The sequence below is a fragment of the Rhinoraja longicauda genome, chromosome 8 (genome assembly GCF_053455715.1).
Source record: "Rhinoraja longicauda isolate Sanriku21f chromosome 8, sRhiLon1.1, whole genome shotgun sequence".
NCBI classification, from domain to species: domain Eukaryota; kingdom Metazoa; phylum Chordata; class Chondrichthyes; order Rajiformes; family Arhynchobatidae; genus Rhinoraja; species Rhinoraja longicauda.
The window spans coordinates 173052-196373 of record NC_135960.1 but is presented as its reverse complement, the minus strand read 5'-3'; the positions used below and the strand labels follow the sequence as shown (position 1 = coordinate 196373).

The following is a 23322-nucleotide window of genomic DNA, read 5'->3' as shown; positions in this document are numbered from 1 at the left end:
TATTACCTGCCACACTTCGTCCTGCCACTCCACTTTTCCAGCTTTCTCTCCCCCCCCCCACCATCTGTCTGAAGATGGGTCTCGACCTGAAACATCACATCCTTGTCAGAGATGCTGCCTCACCCGCTGAGTTACTCCAGCACTCTGTGAAACGTCACAATAGACAATAGACAATAGGTGCAGGAGCAGGCCATTCGGCCCTTCGAGTCAGCACCACCATTCAATGTGATCATGGCTGATCATTTTCAATCAGTACCCCGTTCCTGCCTTCTCCCCATACCCCCTGACTCCACTATCCTTAAGGGCTCTATCTAGCTCTCTCTTGAATGCATTCAGAGAATTGGCCTCCACTGCCTTCTGAGGCAGTGAATTCCACAGATTTACAACTCTCTGACTGAAAAAGTTTTTCCTCATCTCCGTTCTAAATGGCCTACCCCTTATTCTTAAACTGTGGCCCCTGGTTCTGGACTCCCCCAACATTGGGAACATGTTTCCTGCCTCGAACGTGTCCAACCCCTTAATAATCTTATATGTTTTGATAAGATTCCCTCTCATCCTTCTAAATTCCAGTGTATACAAGCCTAGTCGCTCCAGTCTTTCAACATACGACAGTCCCGCCATTCCGGGAATTAACCTAGTAAACCTACGCTGCACGCCCTCAATAGCAAGAATATCCTTCCTCAAATTTGGAGACCAAAACTGCACACAGTACTCCAGGTGCGGTCTCACTAGGGCCCTATACAACTGCAGAAGGACCTCTTTGCTCCTATACTCAACTCCTCTTGTTATGAAGGCCAACATTCCATTGGCTTTCTTCACTGCCTACTGTACCTGCATGCTTCCTTTCAGTGACTGATGCACTAAGACACCCAGATCTCGTTGTACGTCCCCTTTTCCTAACTTGACACCATTCAGATAATACTCTGTCTTCCTATTCTTACCACCAAAGTGGATAACCTCACGCATATCCACATTAAACTGCATCTGCCATGCATCCGCCCACTCACACAACCTGTCCATGTCACCCTGCAACCTCATAGCATCTTCCTCACAGTTCACACTACCACCCAGCTTTGTATCATCTGCAAATTTGCTAATGGTACTTTTAATCCCTTCATCCAAGTCAACACCTATCGATGTTCCCCACAGTTGCTGCCTGACCCGCTGAGTTACTCCAGCACTCTGTGAAACGTCACCTATCCATGTTCTCCACAGATGCTGCCTGACCCGCTGAGTTACTCCAACACTTTGTGTCCTTTTGATTATCTTAAAAGTCCACGTAAACCACATTGACTAGCCAACCATCATTGTCACCTCCTACAAAACGCACTAAAATTAGTTTGGCCGAACTCATCGATGCCAACAACACTGTCTCTCTGAGCCAGCACATTCATCGATGTCAACGACGTTGTCTCTCTGAGCCAGCACATTCATCGATGTCGACGACACTGTCTCACTGAGCCAGCACAGTCCAGGCACTTTAATGATTTGGTTGCAGTAACAGTTCTGAGTTATTCACAAGTCCCACTGCAACATCTGTAGATTTTTCTGCACCTTCCACATTAAGAGGACAAGGGCATGGTGTCACATCTGCAGGTCCCTGAGCATACGGCTCTCAGGGCAGCAAGGCCAAAGCTGAGTGTATTGTGTCCGGTCACAAGCAAGGTCGGAGATAAATAGATGGATATTCATTTGCTCACATAATGGATCGAATCTTCGCTTCTCCTGTGCGATTGTAAAACACCAGCAGTGCCTCCTTTTGCTCACGTTTCTGTTACAAAAGGAAGAGGAGAATTTTGAAATAAACACTAAATATCTGGATAGTTTTCTCTGTCCACTGACAGGCACTGTAATTGAACCTTCCCACAGTCAAGCAGAAAGCACCCACCGTTTTGTGGCCACCGGCCATCGCCTGTGCTGCTGCCTTCAGAGCCACCCTGGTCTGTGCACTCACACCGTCGGGCTCCACAAGCACCAGCTTACGTCGCTTGGCAGGCAACTGCGACAGCACTTCCGACTTCAGGCGACGCACCATCAACGATTCCAGCAGCAGGAGCCGCAGCTCCAGGAGGTTAGACGATCCAGTATAATCCCAGCCCCACGGTAACTGCCAAGCAAAGGAGCAGAGTGAGCAGTTGGGTGGGAGAGGACTGTAGGTGGGTGGTGGGGGGCTTCTAACTGAGGAGGGAGAGATACTTAGCGAACACCAGTGGTTGGAGAAGGGGAGAGCAGGAGTAGGATGAGGGGATACCTCCAATGAGTGCAGGGAGAAATACATTACAAATGTAAGGCTCTTTATTGGAATACAGAGCATTTGTAACTACAAGGTGAATTAAAGGCACAAATAGAGGTATGATTTAATACCATTGCAGAGACTCGCAATACCATTGCAGAGAAAAGTGACCATCATTAGGAATTAAATATTCTGGGATTCATAACTTTCGGATAGGAAAAATGGCAGAGGCAGGACCTGTTACTGAAGAGTAGGATCTTAGGTCAAAACCAAGGAATATTGGCTTGGGCGGAGTAAAGGAATAGCGTGGGGGAAGGAAACAGTAAGAGGGTGTACAAGAGCATCGAATAGATCAGTGCAGAAGCATGCAACAAGATTTGAATCTGCATTTAGACCAGGCAAACTAAAGGAGCAGCAATGGTGTGAAGGATGAGTTCTAGATCTGCCGGTGAAGGGGCCAACTTGGCAGCAAACAATATCTCCATTGTGTCAAATTAATCTCGTTGTCAAGGTGCTCGAGGGACAGTCATCAGAATAAAATGAATTTAAAATTTAAAATGAATATGATTTAGCTCAATCTGATTCTCGAGTCTTAAATCTGATCACTGTGAATGAAGGAGGCCAGGGGGATGAGCTGCCTCTGGTAGATTGGGGAACCATAAAACATGACAGCAAACCAGCAATGGCTAAGATTTAAAGAGTTAATAAATAATTTACAAGTAATAAATGCCACTGAGATGCCAAATAATGTACAGCAGGAATACTGGCCCAGCAGTGGACATCAAGAGAAGTCAAAGATAGCGTCAGATGGAAGGGAAGATGCTGTGTTGTGGCCAAACAGAGCATCAAGAGTGAAGATTGGGAAAACCAGCAACACAGGCCACAGACAATGATAGGGTTAGGGAGAGAAGAATACAAGAATACATTAGCCAGAAACAAAAAACAAACGTGAGCTTCTGTGTACACACATCTCAGATATGACTGCCGAAAATATGCCTGGATTATTTAGAGAGACAGTTGGTTGAAAATAAGGAAATGGCAGTGAAATGAGCATGTGTGTTTTTACTGTGGACAAAGGCATGAGCACCAGGTAACTTGGGGCAGTCGATGGAAGTGCCTCGAGGGCATTCAGTATTAGGGTCGATCCTACTGCGTATGAAGGTAGACCCTGGGGAGTGTGGTACAACAGAGGGATAGAAACATAGAAAAACAGGTGCAGGAGTAGGCCATTCGGCCCCTTCGAAACAGCACCACCGTTCAATATGATCATGGCTGATCATCTAAAATCAGTACCCCGTTCCTGCTTTCTCCCCATATCCCTTGATTCCATTAGTCCAAAGAACTCTAACTGCCTCTTCAAAACATCCAGTGAATTGGCCTCCACTGCCTTCTGTGGCAGAAAATTCCAGATTCACAACTCTCCGGGTGAAGACGTTTTTCCTCATCTCAGTCCAAAATGGCCTACCTCTTATTCTTAAACTGTGACCCCTGGTTCTGGACTCCCCCAACATGGGGACCATTTTTCCTGCATCTAGCCTGTCCAATCCTTTAAGAATTTTATATGTTTCAATAAGATCTCCTCTCATCCTTCTAAATTCCAGTTAAGGATCTCGGAGTGCAGGTACATAGTTCCCAGAAAGTGGCGTAACAGGTAGATAGGGTGGTCAAGAAGGTTTTCAGCACATTGGCCTTCAGTCAGAGTATTGAGTATAGAAGATGGGAGGTCATGTTACAGTTGTACAGGATATTGGTGAGGCCACATTTGGAGTATTGTGTTCAGTTTTCGTCACCCTGTTACAGAAAAGCTGTTAAGCTGGAAAGAGTGCAGAGAAGACTTACGAGGATGTTGTCAGGATTCGAGTGCCTGAGCTATAGGGAGAGGTTGAGCAGGCTAGGACTTTAGGAGTGCAGGAGGATGAGGGGTATAAGATCATGAGGATTATACAGGGTAAATGCACAGTCTTCTACCCAGGGAAGGGGAATCAAGAACCAAAGGACAGGTTTAAGGTGAGGGGGGAAAGATTTAATAGAAACCAAGGGGCAATGTTTGTTTACACAAAGGGTAGTGTAATAGCACCACCTTTGGTAAATGATTGAATAAACCACAGTGCAGTTGTGCAGTCATGAGTTCACTTGTTATTCTGTGTCTGAGCTCAAGATATCACAGGTAGTGCTTTTTTAAACGGGCTGCCAGAGGAGGTATTTAAGGCAGGTACTATCACAACGTTTAAGACACATTTAGACAGATACATGGATGAGAAAAGTTTGGAGTGATATGGGCCAAACACAGGCAGGTGGATTAGTATAGATGGGGCATGTTGGTCTCGGCCAGCAAGTTGGGCTGAACGGCCTGGATCCACGTCGTGTGATCATGACTCTGATTCTAAATCAAACAATTGTCTTGTATCTAGAAACATAAAAAATAGGTGCAGGAGGGGGCCATTCGGCCCTTCGAGCCAGCACCGCCATTCATTGTGATCATGGCTGATCGTCCCCAATCAATACCCCGTGCCTGCCTTCTCCCCATATCCCTTGATTCCACTTGCCCCTAGAGCTCTATCTAACTCTCTCTTAACTCCATCCAGTGAATTGGCCTCCACTGCCCTCTGTGGCAGAGAATTCCACAAATTCACAACTCTCTGGATGAAAAGGTTTTTTCTCACCTCAGTTTTAAATGGCCTCCACTTTATTCTAAGACTGTGGCCCCTGGTTCTGGACTCGCCCAACATTGGGAACATTTTTCCTGCATCTAGCTTGTCCAGTCCTTTTATAATTTTATATGTTTCTATAAGATCCCCTCTCATCCTTCTAAACTCCAGTGAATACAAGCCTAGTCTTTTCAATCTTTCCTCATAAGTCAGTTCCGCCATCCCAGGGATCAATCTCGTGAACCTACGCTGCACTGCATCAATTACAAGGATGTCCTTCCTCAAATTAGGAGACCAAAACTGTACACAATACTCCAGATGCAGTTTCACCAGGGCCCTGTACAACTGCAGAAGAACCTCTTTTGTCCTATACTGAAATCCTCTTGTTATGAAGACCAACATTCCATTAGCTTTCTTCACTGCCTGCTGTACCTGCACGCCAACTTTCAGTGACTGGTGTACAAGGACAACCAGGTCTCGCTGCACCTCCCCCTTACCTAACCTGACTCCACTGAGATAATAATTGAATAATCTGTCTCAACAGCAAATATTTTAGTTTAGTTTAGAGATACAGCGCAGAAACAGGCCCTTCGGCCCACCGGGTCCGTGCCGACCATTGATCCCTGCACATTAACACTATCCTCCACCTACACCCTCTAGGGATAATTTGTACATTTACCAAGCCAATTAACCTACAAACCCGCACGTCTTTGGAGTGTGGGAGGAAACCGATCTCGGAGAAAACTCACGCAGATCACGGTGAGAACATACAAACTCCGTACAGACAGCACCCGTAGTCGGGATGGAACCTGGGTCTCCAGCGCTGCATTCGCTGTAAAGGAGCAACTCTACCGCTGCACCACAGTGACTGCCACACATTACACAATGAACATCTAAACCACCTATGAACAAAGAACCAGAATGGCAGCCCAGACCTTTAACCACCCTGGTGAACTTTGCCTTACACTTTGTCTTCAGACCAGAATAGGTATCCCAAAATAAAGCGCAATAGTACTGTGCACAGAAATATCCCAGAAATGGTGGTGAACTACACACTGTGAATGAATGACGGCAAAGGTTACTGGTAAAAAAAAGCGCTGGAGCAATTAGTGTGATAAAAAGTGATAATTCCCCAAGACATGATGACTTTCATCCTGGGGATTAAGGGACAGCTCTGGGCAGAGTGGATGCGTGGACATGATGACTCTGGGCAGAGTGGATAAGTTGACATGATGACTTTCATCCTGGGGATTAAGGGACAGCTCTGGGCAGAGTGGATACGTTGGTTGTCTTGTTCTAGAATTCCTGAGATTTCAGAGCAGTTCACACGAACTGGAAGTGTTTGATCTCCCTTTCCAAAGGGGCTTTTCTGAGGATCTATAAAGTGCCACATTTGGTGAATTGTGAGCAATTTTGGGCACCATTGCCCAAAGGAGGATGTGCTGGCCCTGGAGAGGGTCCAGAGGAGGTTGCAAGAATGATTCCAGGAATGAATGGGTTAACATATGAGCGTTTGACTGCACTGGGCCTGTACTCGCTGGAGTTCAGGAGAATGAGGGGGGACCTCATTGAAACGTACAGAATAGTGAAAGGCTTGGATAGAGTAGATGTGGAGAGGATGTTTCCACTAGTGGGATAGTCTAGGACTAGAGGTCACAGCCTCAGAGTTAAAGGATGTTCCTTTAGGAAGGAGATGAGGAGGAATTTCTTTAGTCAGATGGTGGTGAATCTGTGGGATTCTTTGCTACAGACGGCTGTGGAGGCCAAGTCAATGGATATTTTTAAACCAGAGCTACATGGATTCTTGATTAGTGTGAGTGTCAGGGGTTATGGGGAGAATGCATGAGAAAGGGGTTAGGAGGGAGAGATAGATCAGCCATGTGTAGGAAGGAATGGCAGATGCTGGTTTAAACCGAAGATAGACACACAATGCTGAAGTAACTCAGCGGGACAGGCAGCATCTCTGGAGAGAAGGAATGGGTGACGTTTTGGGTCGAGATCCTTCTTCAGACTCATCCTTCAGATGCCTCCTGTCCCGCTGAGTTACTCCAGCATTTTGTGTTTATCTTCGATAGATCAGCCATGATTGAATGGTGGAGTAGAATAGATGGGCCGAATGACTTAATTCTGCTCCTATCACCTATGATCTTATGACCATATGAAAGTATCATGGCAACTGGCCAGACCCATTGCTATGGTGGAAGGTTTGTGATCTGCAGACAGTGAGCCTACTGGACCTAACCTCCCTCAGCTTTAGAGGAATAAGATGTCATCTCCATGAAACACACGTAATTATTTTAGTGCCTGACAGGGTGAATGCAATAGACAATGGGTGCAGGAGGAGGCCATTCGGCCCTTCGAACCAGCAACACCATTCAATGTGATCATGGCTGATCATCCACAATCAGTACCCCGTGCCTGCCTTCTCCACATATCCCTTGATTCCACTAGCCCCTAGAGCTCTATCTAACTCTGATTCTAACAGTGAATTCCACAGATTTACAACTCTCTGACTGAAAAAGTTTTTCCTCATCTCCGTTCTAAATGGCCTACCCCTTATTCTTAAACTGTGGCCCCTGGTTCTGGACTCCCCCAACATTGGGAACATGTTTCCTGCCTCGAACGTGTCCAACCCCTTAATAATCTTATATGTTTCGATAAGAATCCTTCTCATCCTTCTAAATTCCAGTGTATACAAGCCTAGCCGCTCCAGTCTTTCAACATACGACAGTCCCGCCATTCCGGGAATTAACCTAGTAAACCTACGCTGCACGCCCTCAATAGCAAGAATTACGCTGCGCGCCCTCAATAGCAAGAATGCAGAGATAATGTTGCCTCTGGCATCTAGAATTAGAGGGTCCACTCTCAAAATCAGCAGTCAAATGTTGAGGACAAGGGCAAGAAGGAACGGTTCAGGACCAGGGGCTGGTAGGGTTTAAGATAAAGGGAATCATAGAATGTGAGCTCAGTGCAGGGGAGTTGTGCATTTTATGAATAGCAAAGTGGCCACCTGGAACTAAATGGTTTCCTTCTATTTCTGATCTTGTCTTGTGTTGAGTTGCCCCTCACCTGCTTGGCAGCGCAGTAGCGCATTCCAAAGAGGTGGAAGCTTGGGAAAAGGGTGGGCCGGACGGCAGTGATCTGGCTGTACAGCTCAGCGGGTCTGGACATGGCGGGTGTCCCCGATAGTAGCACCAGTCTCCTTGCAGCCTGCGAATGAAAAATAAAATAGTTAGTGGGAGTGTGGACGCAACATCAGTCCAGTGCTGAGCCTCCTCCCCAGACCAAGCCAATGGAGACACTAGAGAACCAGGGGCAGCATAGTCATAGAGAGATACAGCATGGAAACAGGCCCTTCGGCCCAACTTACCCACACCGACCAACATGTCCCAGCCACACTAGTCCCACCTGCCCGCGTTTGGTCCATATTCCTCCAAACCTGTCCTATCCATGTACCTGTCTAACTGTTTCTTAAATGTTGCGCAAGTCCCTGCCTCAACTACCTCCTCTGGCAGCTCGTTCCATACACCCACCACCCTCTGTGTGAAAAAGGTACCCCTCAGATTCCTGTTAAATCTTTTCCCCTTCACCTTGAACCTATGTGCTCTGGTCCTCGATTCCCCTACTCTGGGCAAGAGACTCTGCATCTACCCGATCTGTTCTTCATGATTTCACAGCTGCCTAACAGCTCCAGCAACCCAGACTGTGAGGAGTTTGCACGCTCTCAATGCGACTGCGTGGGTTTCCTCCGGGTGCCCCAGTTTCCTCGCAAGTCCCAAAGAAGGGCGGTTTGGCAAGTTAAATGGCTGCCATGAATTGCCCCAGATGTGGATAAATGTCGGGCAACTCGAGAGGAATGTGACCCTCATCACGTAAAGTTGAACCAGGCCCTTCAGCCCACCATCAAAGTCCTATTTACACCAACCCTACTTTAATCCCATTGTTTAAATTCTCCCCGTGTTCTCACTGAGTAAGACGGTACTTGACAGTCAGTGTGTATCGAGGGAGCAAGGTGTCAGACATAGAGAGCAAAGCCTTGCCTCCGTTAGCCTGGAGAACGCAAGCACTAAATAACCTTGGCCGTGTTTTGATTTAGCTAGACGTAGGTTGTGCACCGTGCAGGTAAATGTTGCACAGCTGTGAGGACCAGGATGCTGAAACTTCAACAAAGCGCAGCAAATTCAACCTCAATGTTATAAAGTGAAGCAAAACATAACATTGAAAAATCTCACCTCGGTTTTATTAAATCCGATGCCATGGTTGGGAAAAAGGTCATAAGTGATAGGAGCAGAATTAGGCCATTTGGCCCATCAAGTCTACTCCGTTATTCAATCATGGCCGATCTATCTCTTCCTCCTAACCCCATTCTTTTGCCTTCTCCCCATAACCCCTGACACCCGCACTGATCAAGAATCTATCTATCGCTGCTTTAAATATATCCACTGACTTGGCCTCCACAATACAATACAATACAATACAATATATCTTTATTGTCATTGTACCCAGGGGTACAACGAGATTGGGAATGCGCCTCCCATACGATGCAATAATTTAAGTAATTTAGACAGCAGCAACCCAACGAAACGAAACAGTTGTAACAGTTTTGGACAGGGTAAAGTGCAAGTTGATCTATGCGTTGTGGCCATCCGGCTCAGCAGGACCGGTTCATAGCAGCTATGGCCCTGGGGATGAAGCTGTTCCTGAGTCTGGAGGTGCGGGCGTAGAAGGCCTTGTATCGTCTGCCCGATGGAAGGAGTTCGAACAGACTGTTGCAGGGGTGTGAAGAGTCTTTGTGGATGCTGGTGGCTTTTCTGACCACCAATTCACAACCATCTGTGGCAAAGAATTCACCCTCTGACTAAAGACTAAAGAATAGACTGCTTAAAGCCTTTGGAGGTGGAGGTGGAGTTGGCAAGCTGGTGACAAATCTGTTCCAGCTTCTCAGTGTCTGACTCACTGAATCCAAGGCTTTCAGAAGCAGCAGCTCTCGGCCCTTTACAACAACTACAATGCAGCAGCGACCGCATTTATTTTTAATTTTGCTTTTTAAGAAAGCTGTTCCCGATCACAATTAACCACAAGAGAGACAAAGGGGGGAGAAAGGAAAAATAAACTACGAGGGGTAAGGAAGGGCAAGGCAGGTAACAGGAAGGGCAAAGCAGGTAACAGGAAGGGCAAGGCAGGTAACTGAGGAAGGGCAAGGCAGGTAACTGAGGAAGGGCAAGGCAGGTAACAGGAAGGGCAAGGCAGGTAACAGGAAGGGCAAGGCAGGTAACAGGAAGGGCAAGGCAGGTAACAGGAAGGGCAAGGCAGGTAACTGAGGAAGGGCAAGGCAGGTAACTGAGGAAGGGCGAGGCAGGTAACAGGAAGGGCAAGGCAGGTAACAGGAAGGGCAAGGCAGGTAACTGAGGAAGGGCAAGGCAGGTAACAGGAAGGGCAAGGCAGGTAACTGAGGAAGGGCAAGGCAGGTAACAGGAAGGGCAAGGCAGGTAACAGGAAGGGCAAGGCAGGTAACAGGAAGGGCAAGGCAGGTAACAGGAAGGGCAAGGCAGGTAACTGAGGAAGGGCGAGGCAGCACGAGAGGAAAGGGCAAAGCTCAGGACCTTGGCGAGACCACGGGGAGCAGTCCACACGTCTCTGGTTGCCCGGGTGGTGGGGGTGGGGGTGGGGATAACATAATCTGGAATGGGTGGAGGAGACAAGATGAACCAGAATGAAACTGGGACTGGGGGGCTTGAGTTACAAAGAGAGGCTGATAGGATGATAGAAGGGTCTCGACCCGAAACGTCACCTATTCCTTCTCTCCTGAGATGCTGCCTGACTCACTGAGTTACTACAGCATTTTATGTCTACCTTCGATTTTACCCAGCATCTACAGATTTCTTCCTATACTGATAGGATGGCACCTTTCCCTGGAGCCAGGTGGTTGAGGAATGACCTTGTAGAGCAATGTAAAATAAAGGGCCAGAGATAAAGTGTATGGTCACAGTCCTTTTCCCAGGGTTGGGAGTCTAAAACTAGACAGAGGGGTGAGGGGAGAGATTTTAAATGATCAGACCATGAGTACAATCAAGCCCCACACAGGTACAACAGGTACAACTGGTACAACAGGTAGTGCAGAGTACAGAACATCATGTTAGCTACAGAGAAAAACTGATGCAAGGGCCACAATGAGGTGGATTGGGATCGGGAATCCATCCTTAGCTTGTGAGGTTCATTTGAAACAAAGAAACAGCGTGAAGAAGCTATTTCTGAATCTGGTGGTACGTGCTTTCGAGCTTTTCCATATCCTTCTCAACGTGAGAGGGAAAAGGCGTGTGTGAGCTGCTTGATAATGTCGGCTGCTTCCTTGATAAAGCGTGAGGTGTAGATGTGGTCAATAGTGGGGTGGACACAGGTCTGAGGGATGGACTGGGCTGCATCCATAACTTGCAGTCTTAAGCAGAGCAGCTGACAAACCAAGTTGTGATGAATCCAGATAGAATGCTTTCTACGAAGCGTCAGTCATTGGAGAGATGCTGAACTTGGGCAGTTATACGGCTAGAAAGTGGAAAGAATGATATGAGCTGTACACAGATCAAAGGGACTAGCTCAGGTAAACTTCTTGGTTGTGATGGAGGTTGGGCTGAAGTCCTTGTTTCAATCTTTAGACTTTACTTTGGATATCTGTATGCTAAAAGTCTAATTTGTTCCTGAACTACAGCCAAAATGGTACACCATAGCACAACAATTTTAGGCCCAGCTTACTCACCGATGTCCCTTTGGTGCTAATGGAAGAAGTTTCATTGAAATCGGTGTTATATTTTTAAAGTTATTCACATTTTAAAGTTTAAATCTATCTCCTAGGGAGGGAGGGGGAGGATAGGGTGTTGAGGGGGATGGAGTTGGGGGAGGGGAAGGAGGGAGGGGAAGTGGGGAGGGGAAATGGGGAGGGGAAGGGGGTGGGTAGGAGGGAGGGGAGCGTGTGGAGGGGAGGGTGGAGGGGAATGGAGGAGGGAGGAGAAGAGGGAGGGGGAGGGGATGAAGGAAGGGGAAGAGGGGGAAGGCAGTAGGGAGGAGGGGGGAAGGCGGCAGGGGGGGAGGGGAGGGGGGGAAGTGGGGAGGGGAGGGGGGGAGGGGGGAGAGGGGAGGGGGGGGGAGGGGAGGGGAGGGGGGGGAGGAGAGGGTGCTGCACCAATGCAGGAGAGGTTTGGGCCCAACGGGTCCACTTGGTCTAGTTAGACTTTAAAGATCTCTCCAAGGACTTTAGTTTTGTGTAGTGATACAGCATGGAAACAGGCCCTTCGGCCAACTGTCCACGCTGACCATCGATCACGAGCTGTACGTTATCCCACCTTCTCATCCACTCTGCACATGAGGAGCAATATTAGAGGCCAACTAATCTACAAAGCAGCACATATTTGGGATGTGAGAGGAAACTACCCAGAGGAATCCCACGCAGTCACAGGGAGAACGTGCAAACTCTACACAGACAGCACCCGAGGTCAGGATCGAACCTGAGTCTCCGGGGTTGTGAGGCAACGGCTCTACCAATTGCATCACCTTTGGAGAAGGAAATCTGTTCCCAAGGGAGGGGGAGAAGGGGACATACCTGGAACAGAGGAAGGTATCACAAAATGCTGGAGTAACTCAGCAGGTCAGGCAGCATCTAGGAGAGGGAATGGGTGGCGTTTCGGGTCGAGGCCCTTCATACCTGGAGCAGAGGAAGGGCAGCTTTACATCGAGCAGTCTTCATGTTCTTCAGAAAATGAGATTCATCCTAAGACATGAGAAAGAAATGCAAATGTCAAATTCAAACAGCAAATACTTTGTGCAAGGCAGACTGTTGAACAAAAGGCATCTGTGCCAGACCTGAATCCAGAACTGACTCGCCTAACGAGACAAACATTAGGAATATTGTCTCTTTTCCACAAGGATCAAGTTGCCTCAGGAAACTCCACTGGAGTGTGCAAAATGAAAATCAAACTATAGGTGTTAAATTATGAGAAATAATAAGTAGAAGCAGCAATAAAAGTCACTGGAACATATATATAGGTAGGAGCGGGTCAAAGGGCGATGGGTCAATGGGACTCGCCCCGAAGGGCCTGTTTCCGTGCAGTGTAACTATGACAGGTCTAAGCCCAATGTAAATGCATGCACTGAGTTGCCTCCTCTGCTGGGTTATTATACCCATCACCATGAAGGGCATTCCTGATATTACCTTACAGCAAACGGCAGCAGCCAGAGTAGTTCATTGTGATATGGGGTTAGGTGTGTGCCTGGCACAGTGGGCAACAGGTGTAGGTGCTGTAGGTGTAGGGGCTGCAGGTGTAGGCGTGGGGGCTGCAGGTGTAGGCGTGGGGGCTGCAGGTGTAGGGGCTGCAGGTGTAGGTGTGGGGGCTGCAGGTGTAGGTGTGGGGGCTGCAGGTGAAGGTGTGTGGGCAGCAGGTGCAGGCAGCAGGTGTAGGTGTGGGGGCTGCAGGTGTAGGTGTGGGGGCTGCAGGTGTAGGTGTGTGGGCAGCAGGTGCAGGCAGCAGGTGTAGGTGTGGGGGCTGCAGGTGTAGGCAGCAGGTGTAGGGGCTGCAGGTGTAGGTGTGGAGGCTGCAGGTGTAGGTGGGGGCTGCAGGTGTAGGTGTGGGGGCTGCAGGTGTAGGTGTGTGGGCAGCAGGTGTAGGGGCAGCAGGTGTAGGTGTGGGGGCTGCAGGTGTAGGTGCTGCAGGTGTAGGTGTGGGGGCTGCAGGTGTAGGGGCAGCAGGTGTAGGTGTGTGGGCAGCAGGTGTGTGGGCAGCAGGTGTAGGTGTGTGGGCAGCAGGTGTAGGGGCAGCAGGTGTAGGTGTGTGGGCAGCAGGTGTAGGGGCAGCAGGTGTAGGTGTGTGGGCAGCAGGTGTAGGTGTGGGGGCAGCAGGTGTAGGTGTGGAGGCTGCAGGTGTAGGTGTGGGCTGCAGGTGTAGGTGTGTGGGCAGCAGGTGCAGGCAGCAGGTGTAGGTGTGGGGGCTGCAGGTGTAGGCAGCAGGTGTAGGGGCTGCAGGTGTAGGTGTGTGGGCAGCAGGTGTAGGTGTGTGGGCTGCAGATGTAGGTGTGTGGGCAGCAGGTGTAGGTGTGGGGGCTGCACCTGCCCCAATACTGGGGAATATGTGGGTGGGGAAGAGCAAGTAAACGCACCCACCACGATGATGAGCTGGAACTGCCTCTCCGCCAGCTGCTTGCTGAGCCTGGCCAGCAGGTCGTGGCTGATGATGTTGACAGTGGGCGAGGAGAGTCGGTCTTTCCCAGTCTTCACCACGTTGATGGTGTCAGCGTCCAGTGAGGGCAGCCAGCGGCTGAAAGCCTGTCAAATGACAGCAGCATCCAGTCCACAACCTGCACTCCACCCATTTACACCCTCCAATGTGTGGCAAAATACAGGCTCCCGCCAGCCACTCACATACTAATGGACATCCTGATCTTGGGGTGCATGGACAAGCACAGAACAGGCCCCTCGGCCCACAATGTCTGTGTGAAACCTATACCATTAATCTCTTCTGCCCGCATGTGGTCCATATCCCTCCATTCCCTGCATTTCCATGTGCCAATCTAAAGCCTCTGAAACACCACCACTGTATCTGCCTCCACCACCACCCCTGGCAGAGCATTTCACTGCTAGAAACTGCCCTGGAATCTCCTGCAAAGCGCAATATACAACATTAATGGGCTCCTGGGCACACTCAAGAGAGTTCAGCCCCAATAAATACACAAAGGTGTTTCTATCCCTATATTTAGTTTTGTTTCGAGATACAGCGTGGAAACAGACCCTTCGGCCCACCAGGTCCACTCCAACCAACAATTACCCGTACACGAGTTCTATGTTATCCCAGTTTCACATCCTACACACTAGCATCAATTTACTGAAGCAAATTAACCTACAAACCCTCGTGTCTTTGGAGTATGGGAGGAAACCAAAGCACCCGGAGAAAACCCATGTGGTCATAGGGAAAACATGCAAACTCCATACAGACAGTGTGTGTAGGATTGAACCCGGGTCTCTGGGGCTGTAAGGCAGCAGCTTTACCCGCTGCGCCACAGCGCCCCCTCTCTGAGATGTCACATTGAGAGCTCTGAGCTCACTTTATCACAACATGGGACTGAGCATGTTGACCATGAGGCCTGTTGAAATGTCCACTCCACTGAATGGTTGTACCTGTGCCCAGGTGAATCGCACGGAGGATGGAGCCACCACAAGCACTGGCCACTCCTTACGGTACACAGCAGCGATGCAGATAGCTTGCAGAGTTTTCCCAAGTCCCATGTCATCAGCAAGCAGCAAACGACCTTCTCGTGAAATAGCAAAGCTGTCGAGACACAAAGCGGGATTTGGCAGTTTTTGAAAAGGCAACCATGTACACGAGCCTAACATTGTCCCAACATTGCCCCAAAGACCCAGAAGTCAAGCATTGGGTTGATGGCTCGCAATGAAAAGCTGCCAAAGAGTCAGTCATGGAAAGCAGAGATGAACCTTCCCTGTACTAATCCCAATTACTAGCACATGGTCCATTACACTTGGTGTGTTGCCGATTCCAGTTCCTATCAGGCCAGGCATTCCAGATTCCAACCACCATGTAGGGCCATGACTCACAGTCAATGGTTCACCAGCAATAGCTCTTCCCACAACTGCATTGTTACCTGTCGTGTTATTCCCAGGAGAATCATCTTGCCTCACCTTTTCTTGTCTTCCTGCTATCTCAAGGTCTAGTGAAGATTTATGTTAACTGCCCCCCCCACCCCCCCCAGACTTTCCCTTTCCACGTTAGTTGTAAAGACATTACTTGAAGACTTACTTCACTCCGTCCCTCTGGAAGGGCATCAGGCTCTCAACCAGCTTACAATCGACATCAGAAAGATCAGCCTCTGGAATTGCCACAGGGTCTGGGCAGGTCTTCTCGAACTGGGGCAAGAATACTTCCAGCACACCACGAGGCAGAGGCTCCACCTGCACACCAGAGATCTTCAACAACTCCTCAACTGGAAAACAAACACAAACATTCAGCTGTTTAAAACCTAGCAACAACTTACAAAACCTGAGGATATCTCAAAGCACTTCATGACAAACTACCATTGCAAATGTGGCTACGCTAGTGAATAAAGGAGAAACTAACGCAATTCTATGCACAAGACCCCTGAATCCACTCACGGGATCATTGGCTTCCTGAATGGGGCAACACAATCAATAAAGAAAGCACTCGCCAACAGTCTGGCTGTCCTTTCTTTCTTTGTGTTGAGACCTTTGAAACCTTTGTGGCCTCGCCTTCATCAGTCGGGACACGAAGTACAAGTTCGAGAGTCATGTTGCAACTTTATAAGACTTTGGTTAGGTCACATTTAGAGCATTGTGTGCAGTTCTGCTACCCCATTACAGGAAGGATGTGGAGATTTCGGAAGAGAATTACCAGAATGCTGCCTGGATTACAACGTGCTGCCTAGGAGAGGTCGGACAAACTTTGGAGTGTCAGAGGTTGAAAGAAGCAGTGAAATTCTGAGAAGCATCGACAGGGTGTAAGGGCTCAAATTCAGCATAGCCATGTGGGTTTTATTGCAGGGGTGTTAAAAAGGTGTAAAAGCTCCAGCTCGATTATGTTGCCAGGACATCCTGTTTATGGCTAAGGGTATCCTTTGATATGGGCAACTGGCTTTAAGGCTTTGATGGTTAGCCATCCTTTGAAGTGTTAAGAAGAACAACTTGCCATATGGACTGCCCTCTGTTCCCAAGAAAGAAGAGGTCACGATGGACACAACGGACACGGAGGTCCCGAAAGACACAAAGATTTATAGGACATTGTAAAACTTGCCATATAAGGTAGCAACAGGAAATGTACTGACACATGTATTTCGGGTATAAATATGTGTAATTGTTAGCATTCGGGGAGAGAGACTACACTAGCTTCCTAAGCGTTTCTAAACGCTTCGGTTTCTAGACTCTCTCCCACCTGGGTGAGTAGAATAAAGAGGTTAAACGAATTCGGTTGTCTGCCTGTTTTTTCTAATAGGCCACAGACTACAACATTTGGCGTAGTCGGCAGGATCTCTTTGGCACCGTCAACCACGAACGACTAAACGGCATCGGTGGCTGAAACACGTCCGCAGGGGACAGAGTGCACTTCTCGACCGTTGTTCGAGACCCCGGATGTTGACGTTTTTCAGACATTGAAGTCCCTCGTTTGGGGTTGATTTCGTGTTCAACTGAGATTCACAGACGAACCGATAAGGAAAAGGATAAGGATAAGGTTCTGGATTTGGAAGGTAAGGGGCGGTCACTCTTGTCATTGTCTTGGTCTGGGTGCAATTAATATTTATTGGTAATATTTATTGGTAGTATTTATTGATAACATATTTTCGGATAATTGGCAATCAGACATATGGGACAGTCTTTGGATAAGAGTGATGGCGGTGCCTCGGTACAACACATGTGTTATTTATTTATTTGCTTCGTTAATGAAAAAATTGGGAAACGAGGCCTGGCCAGTAGGAGGTACATGGAATGTAGAGACTATCAAAGAGGGGGTGCAGAAGGGCCATCAGGAGTCGAGGGAGTGAAGTTGGATGGAAAATGAAGGTGTATGATCTAAGACTTGACCGTGCTACCCGAGCTCGAGGTGAATTTTAAACCGGTACCAAAGGGATATATCCCGCACAACAACAAAAGTCAGAATCCGAACCACTGGAGTATATAGCGGCTTTATTAGGTAATCAGGAGTCCAGGGTGACGAGGAACCCTGGACGTGTCCGATCCCCACAGGCAGAGCCACCAGCTGCAGTGGTGCCAGTCCCGGTTCTACCCTCCCCGTCAGGATATTGGGGACTAACCCCCGATAATGAGACAGCATCAGGGAATATGGATAGGTCCCAGACAAAGGGTTAAGTTGCGCCACGAGTAAGAATCCGCACGATCGGTGCTAGAGATTGAGGATGCTGCCCACCCTCGCCTTTTTCAGTACACCTCATGTTGCCTAGCAGGCTGAATTATTTGCCCTCACGCAGGCCTGCCACCTTTGCATTGACCAATGTGCTAATATTTACACCGACTCACGATATGCCTTTGGGGTTGCACATGATTTTGGTAACCTGTGGCAGCACAGGGGCTTTTTGACTGCAGCAGGCACTCCTATTAAAAATGCCCTGTTTGGCCAAAATCTACTAGCGAGTTTAACACTCCCGAAAAACCTTGGCTGTCATTAAATGTAATTCGCATACATCTGTCAAGGATCCCATTTCTTTCGGGAATGCATTGGCTGACACATTGGCATGCACAGAGGCCCTGACCCCTACCATTTTAGTTTCTTCAGGCGAACAACAGCAGTTTTCTGCAACTACCGCTATGCCCAGTGTTTCGGAATTCTGCCAGCTTCAGGCGGACGCCCCCGAGGCTGAGAGACACCAGTGGAGCCAGGATGGGTGTTCCCCTTGCGAATCTGACTTGCTTTGGGTTACTGCCTCTGGCAAAGTTTGTGTCCCTAACGCGCTTTTACCTGTTTTGTTGTATTATGTGCACTCTCTTACCTATGCTGGTAAGAGGGGAATGTTGGATGTAATAAATGCTACATGGTATCACCCCAAAATACATTGGGGTTTACAAATTGATTTTATTGAATTGCCACGTGTACATAGTTATAAGTATTGCTTAGTTATTGTTGATGTGTTTAGCTGATGGATTGATTTTGCTATTGATGTTGCTATTTAGCTATTGTTACTCCTGCTATTAGGGGAAGTGCACTCAAGAATTATATGGTATTGTGGTCAATCTGTATTTACTCCATGACATTTATGTAAAGACGATCAGATGATGTGCAGAGGAGACAAAGGCACAATACCCTGGAAGGCAGAAGGAATAGGACCCTGCTCAGGATAGTTTAATGGTTTAATAAGACCAGAGCTAAACAATTGAGAGACCAAGCCTATTGGGTTGTACCCTGTGGACATGCTTTGTGCCAGCTTAATTTCCAATGCCTGACAGATGAATTTAGTTTTCCATGTAAGAAGCAGCAGCCGTATCAGGGTCGATGTAGACGAACTCGAGGGTTACATCAGTCGTCCCTACTAGAGGAGATGAGGGGAAGAATAGACTGGGAAAAATTGGAGGTTACATGGGAATTTTGTTTTTGTCTTTCAGTCCAGGTATTTTAAAATTCATGTTACAAGTTGACAAAGCTTTCAATCAGGCGTAGCAACGTCATGGTGAACTATTTTATGGATAACACCTTTCCTTACTCCTATTCCGTGCACGCTTTACTATTGACTTATTTACTGCCTAGTATTGAGAGCGATAACCATTTGCTCGGAGGGTGAGCTGGTGCTTTAGTACACCAGGTCTGCCGGGTTCTTTTTGAATCACTCACAGAGCCCTGGCTCCAATAATTGGTGTACGGATTATGATAACCGACCAGATGACTGTGGATTTCAATGTTTTAATGGGTGGTCCTTGAGACCCTATCTTAATCAAACACAGGAGAATTGGCCCCGGATACAAGTTAATTCTCCTCATGACTCTCCAGAAACACCAATAAATACAACTTGTTTCTGTAGAATGGGATCTAGACCAAATGAAGTTGGTCTGTCTGTGGGATTCAGCACATGCACCCATATCAGTACTGCAGTTCCCCCAAGACCTCTTAATGGGACTTACTTAAAATGTGGGAGCTGAGCATATGTCTGGTTACCAGGACTTTCGCCATGGTATGATCAGGGATCTTATGAGACCTGGACAGGGTGCTGTTATCTAGCTTTTGTAATCCCACATTTACGAATCATAAATCATCCTCTGCAGCATCCAGAGTGGAGCTCTAATCGAGCTGTATCGGAGTTTGAGGGGTTTTGGTGGCTAATATTCCCGAGATGGGGAACCGCTCGGGCGGGAACTGAAATTTGAAACTTAGCTAGTGCCCTGGAACAATTAGCAAATTGTACTGCTGATGGACTGTACGAGACTCAGGAACAAATAGGCCAGTTAACAACTGAAATGATGGCCCTGCGTCTTGTCACTCTCCAGAATCGTATGGCTCTAGATTTCCTGCTAGCCAAGAGAGGGGGTACCTGTGCTATGATAGGGCAAGAATGTTGTACATTTGTACCAGATGTATCCTCTAATATCACCAATATCGCGGGGCATGTGAAGGAGGTTATAGAAAGAGCATTTAGCGTTTGAGCCCTCTGAGGGGATGCTGTGAACTGTTTATGTATGTGCTGTTATGTTTGTGTGCCATTGTATGTTTGTTCTTAGTACCTGAACTGATGTACAGCGCTTTGGTCAATGTGGGTTGTTTTTAGATGTGTTATACAAATAAAATTGACTTGACTTGACTAAGAAAATAGGGGCAGATTTAGCCCAAGATCGAATTAATGCTTCAGGATGGGATTGGTTTGGTTTAGGATATGTGTGGGGGCCGATTCTCCATTATGGCAGTATCATTGCGTTAATTGTTGTGATTCTGTTAATCTGTTATTGTTTCGGACCATGTATATGCCAGATATTTGTCAATCAACCACTTTAAAAGACTGTGATTATAGTATAATCAAAGAGGGGATGTAAGGGCTCAAATTCAGCGTAGCCATGTGGGTTTTATTGCAGGGGTGTTAAAAAGGTGTAAAAGCTCCAGTTCGATTATGTTGCCAGGACATCCTGTTTATGGCTAAGGGTATCCTTTGATATGGGCAACTGGCTTTAAGGCTTTGATGGTTAGCCATCCTTTGAAGTGTTAAGAAGAACAACTTGCCATATGGACTGCCCTCTGTTCCCAAGAAAGAAGAGGTCACGATGGACACAACGGACACGGAGGTCCCGAAAGACACAAAGATTTATAGGACATTGTAAAACTTGCCATATAAGGTAGCAACAGGAAATGTACTGACACATGTATTTCGGGTATAAATATGTGTAATTGTTAGCATTCGGGGAGAGAGACTACACTAGCTTCCTAAGCGTTTCTAAACGCTTCGGTTTCTAGACTCTCTCCCACCTGGGTGAGTAGAATAAAGAGGTTAAACGAATTCGGTTGTCTGCCTGTTTTTTCTAATAGGCCACAGACTACAACAGGGTAGATAGTCAGAACTTTACCCCCAGAGTATGTAGATTGGTTATTTCCTACTAACCAATTGTAGCGCTTGTTAGTAGTTGCTCCGCCCAATATCTCTGTAAAATCTCTGTAAAGCGTCTTTGAGTATATGAAAAGCGCTATATAAATAAAATGCATTATTATTATTATTATTATTAATATGCGATATATATTACCAAGAGCTTGCTTACGTAAGGCAGTTGGAGTAGTTGTTAGTCACTGTGAAGTCTTGCAGATCTATGCTGTAAGTGGACTGTAATAAATGTGTTTGCATTACAACGTGTGTACGACTCCACTTATTACAGAGTGGAAACGTCAAAGACTAGAAGGCATAGCTTTAAGTTTGGCAGGACAGTTTGAAGATGTGAGGAGCAAGTTTTTTTATTTTTAGAGAGTGGTGGGTGTCAGGAATGTTGGTGGAGATAGGGACAATAGTGGCATTTAAGAGGCTTTTAGGACATGGACATGCAAGGAGTGGAGGGACATGGATAACGTGCAGGCAGAGACGAGTTTAACTTGGCACAGACATTGTGGGCTGCTCCTGTGGCTGTGCTGTTCTACGATCCCACAAGGCCATGATATCACTCACTGTCAATAGACATCAGGTGCAGGAGGAGGCCATTCGGTCCTTCGAGCCAGCACCACCATTCACTGTGATCATGGCTGATCATCCACATGTCGTAGTGTTCTACCAGTCATTCCCTCGTATCTGTCCTGCACCAGATGAACTCTCCTCAGTTATGTCTCTTTCACCATTCAGTGATCCCTCAGTATTGTCCTTTAGAGAGGTCACTGATCTGAAACATTCATTATTTCTGTCTTCCAGGGATTGTCTAGCTCATGGAGTATTTGTTGATTGTCAGTGACAGTGAAGCTCAGAGGAGGCAAAAGAGAGAGCCAGAGGGAGAGAGCCAGAGGCAGATCAACATCACAAGGGGAGAGAGAGAGGGGAGGATCAACGTCACAAGGAGAGAGAGAGAGAGAGCGGAGGATTAACGTCACGAGGAGAGAGCCAGAGTGAGAGAGCCAGAGGCACATCAACATCACAGGGAGAGAGAGAGGGGAGAGAGCCAGAAGCACATCAACATCACAAAGGAAGGGATATCAGTGCTTGAAACGCACGTGGCTGGGTAAATACCCGTGACCTGACCAGGTGTATTCGAATGTGGACACAAGGAACTGCAGTTGCTGGTTAAATATGTTAAAAAAGACACAGAGTGCTGGAATAACTCAGCAGATCAGACAGCATCTCTGGAGAACGTGCATAGGCGATGTTTTGGGTCAGGACCATTCTTCCGTCTGATTATAGTAAGAGAGAGAAAGCTGGAAAAGAGGTGGGGCAGGACAAAGCCGGGCAAGTGATAGGTGGATACAGATGAGGGGAGAATTAATTGGCAGATGATTGACAAAAAACAGAGATGGGGAGAAGGTAAAAGACCGTGAGATAAGGAGTGAAGATGCACAAAATGTGAAATCAGAAGAAGGGATATAGATGGATGGGGATGGGGGGGATGAGGAAGGGGATGGGGATCGGGGTGGGGAAGGGAATGGGGTGGGGATGGGGAATGGGATGGGGAAGGGGGGATGGGGAATGGGGGTGGGGAAGGGGGTGATGGGAAAGGGGATGAGGAAGGGGATAGGGGTGATGGGAATGGGGAAGGGGATAGGGAAGGGGATGGGGGTGATGGGGATGGGAAAGGGGTGATGGGATGGGGAAGGGGGTTGTGTTGGTTACGACCTGGATTTAACCTTGATTTCGAGAGCTGTGGATTGGAGTCTGCTCTCACAGTTGGTTTTATCCAAGTGTTCCCATTTCCACACACACCCCAAAACTGTGGGGGGGGGGGGGGGGGGGAGAAGATTAAACGGGCCGTTGTGTAGCCGAGTGGTAGAATGTGGGAGGATTTGATGAGGTCGTGGGTATAAAGTGGGATTAGTGTGGATGAGTCTTGCCGGTTGGCACGGACCCATCAGGGCAAAGAGCCTATTTGCTGCGGACATCCATCCATCCCCATCCCCTTCCCCACCTCCACCCCCTTCCCCACCCCCATCCCCTTCCCCACCCCCATCTCCTTCCCCACCTCCACCCCCTTCCCCATCCCCTACCACATCCCCTTCCCCACCCCCATCCCCATCCTCTTCCCCACCTCCACCCCCTTCCCCATCCCCACCTCCATCCCCTTCCCCACCTCCACCCCCTTCCCCACCCCCACCCCATCCCCTTCCCCACCTCCACCCCCTTCCCCATCCCCTTCCCCACCCCGTTCCCCACCCCCACCCCCTTCCCCACCCCCATCCCCTTCCCCACCCCCACCCCCATCCCCATCCCCTTCCCCATCACTGGATGTCCGAGTTGCAACATCTGTAGTGTTTTGGTCAGATG

At 48.1% G+C, this 23322-nt stretch overlaps 1 protein-coding gene across 3 annotated transcripts in view; it reads right to left on the bottom strand.

Moving 5' to 3' along the window:
* smarcal1 (SWI/SNF related, matrix associated, actin dependent regulator of chromatin, subfamily a-like 1) overlaps positions 1-23322 on the bottom strand; it is a 50561-nt gene that overhangs the window by 14513 nt on the left and 12726 nt on the right. For all 3 annotated transcript variants that reach the window (XM_078403234.1, XM_078403235.1, XM_078403236.1), the window contains 7 exons: positions 15675-15858; positions 15038-15188; positions 14027-14188; positions 12575-12640; positions 7951-8091; positions 1889-2107; positions 1701-1771 (listed from right to left, as the gene is read on the bottom strand). In XM_078403234.1, the coding sequence (XP_078259360.1) occupies positions 1701-1771; positions 1889-2107; positions 7951-8091; positions 12575-12640; positions 14027-14188; positions 15038-15188; positions 15675-15858 (994 nt within the window). The remainder of the gene's footprint in view (positions 1-1700; positions 1772-1888; positions 2108-7950; positions 8092-12574; positions 12641-14026; positions 14189-15037; positions 15189-15674; positions 15859-23322) is intronic.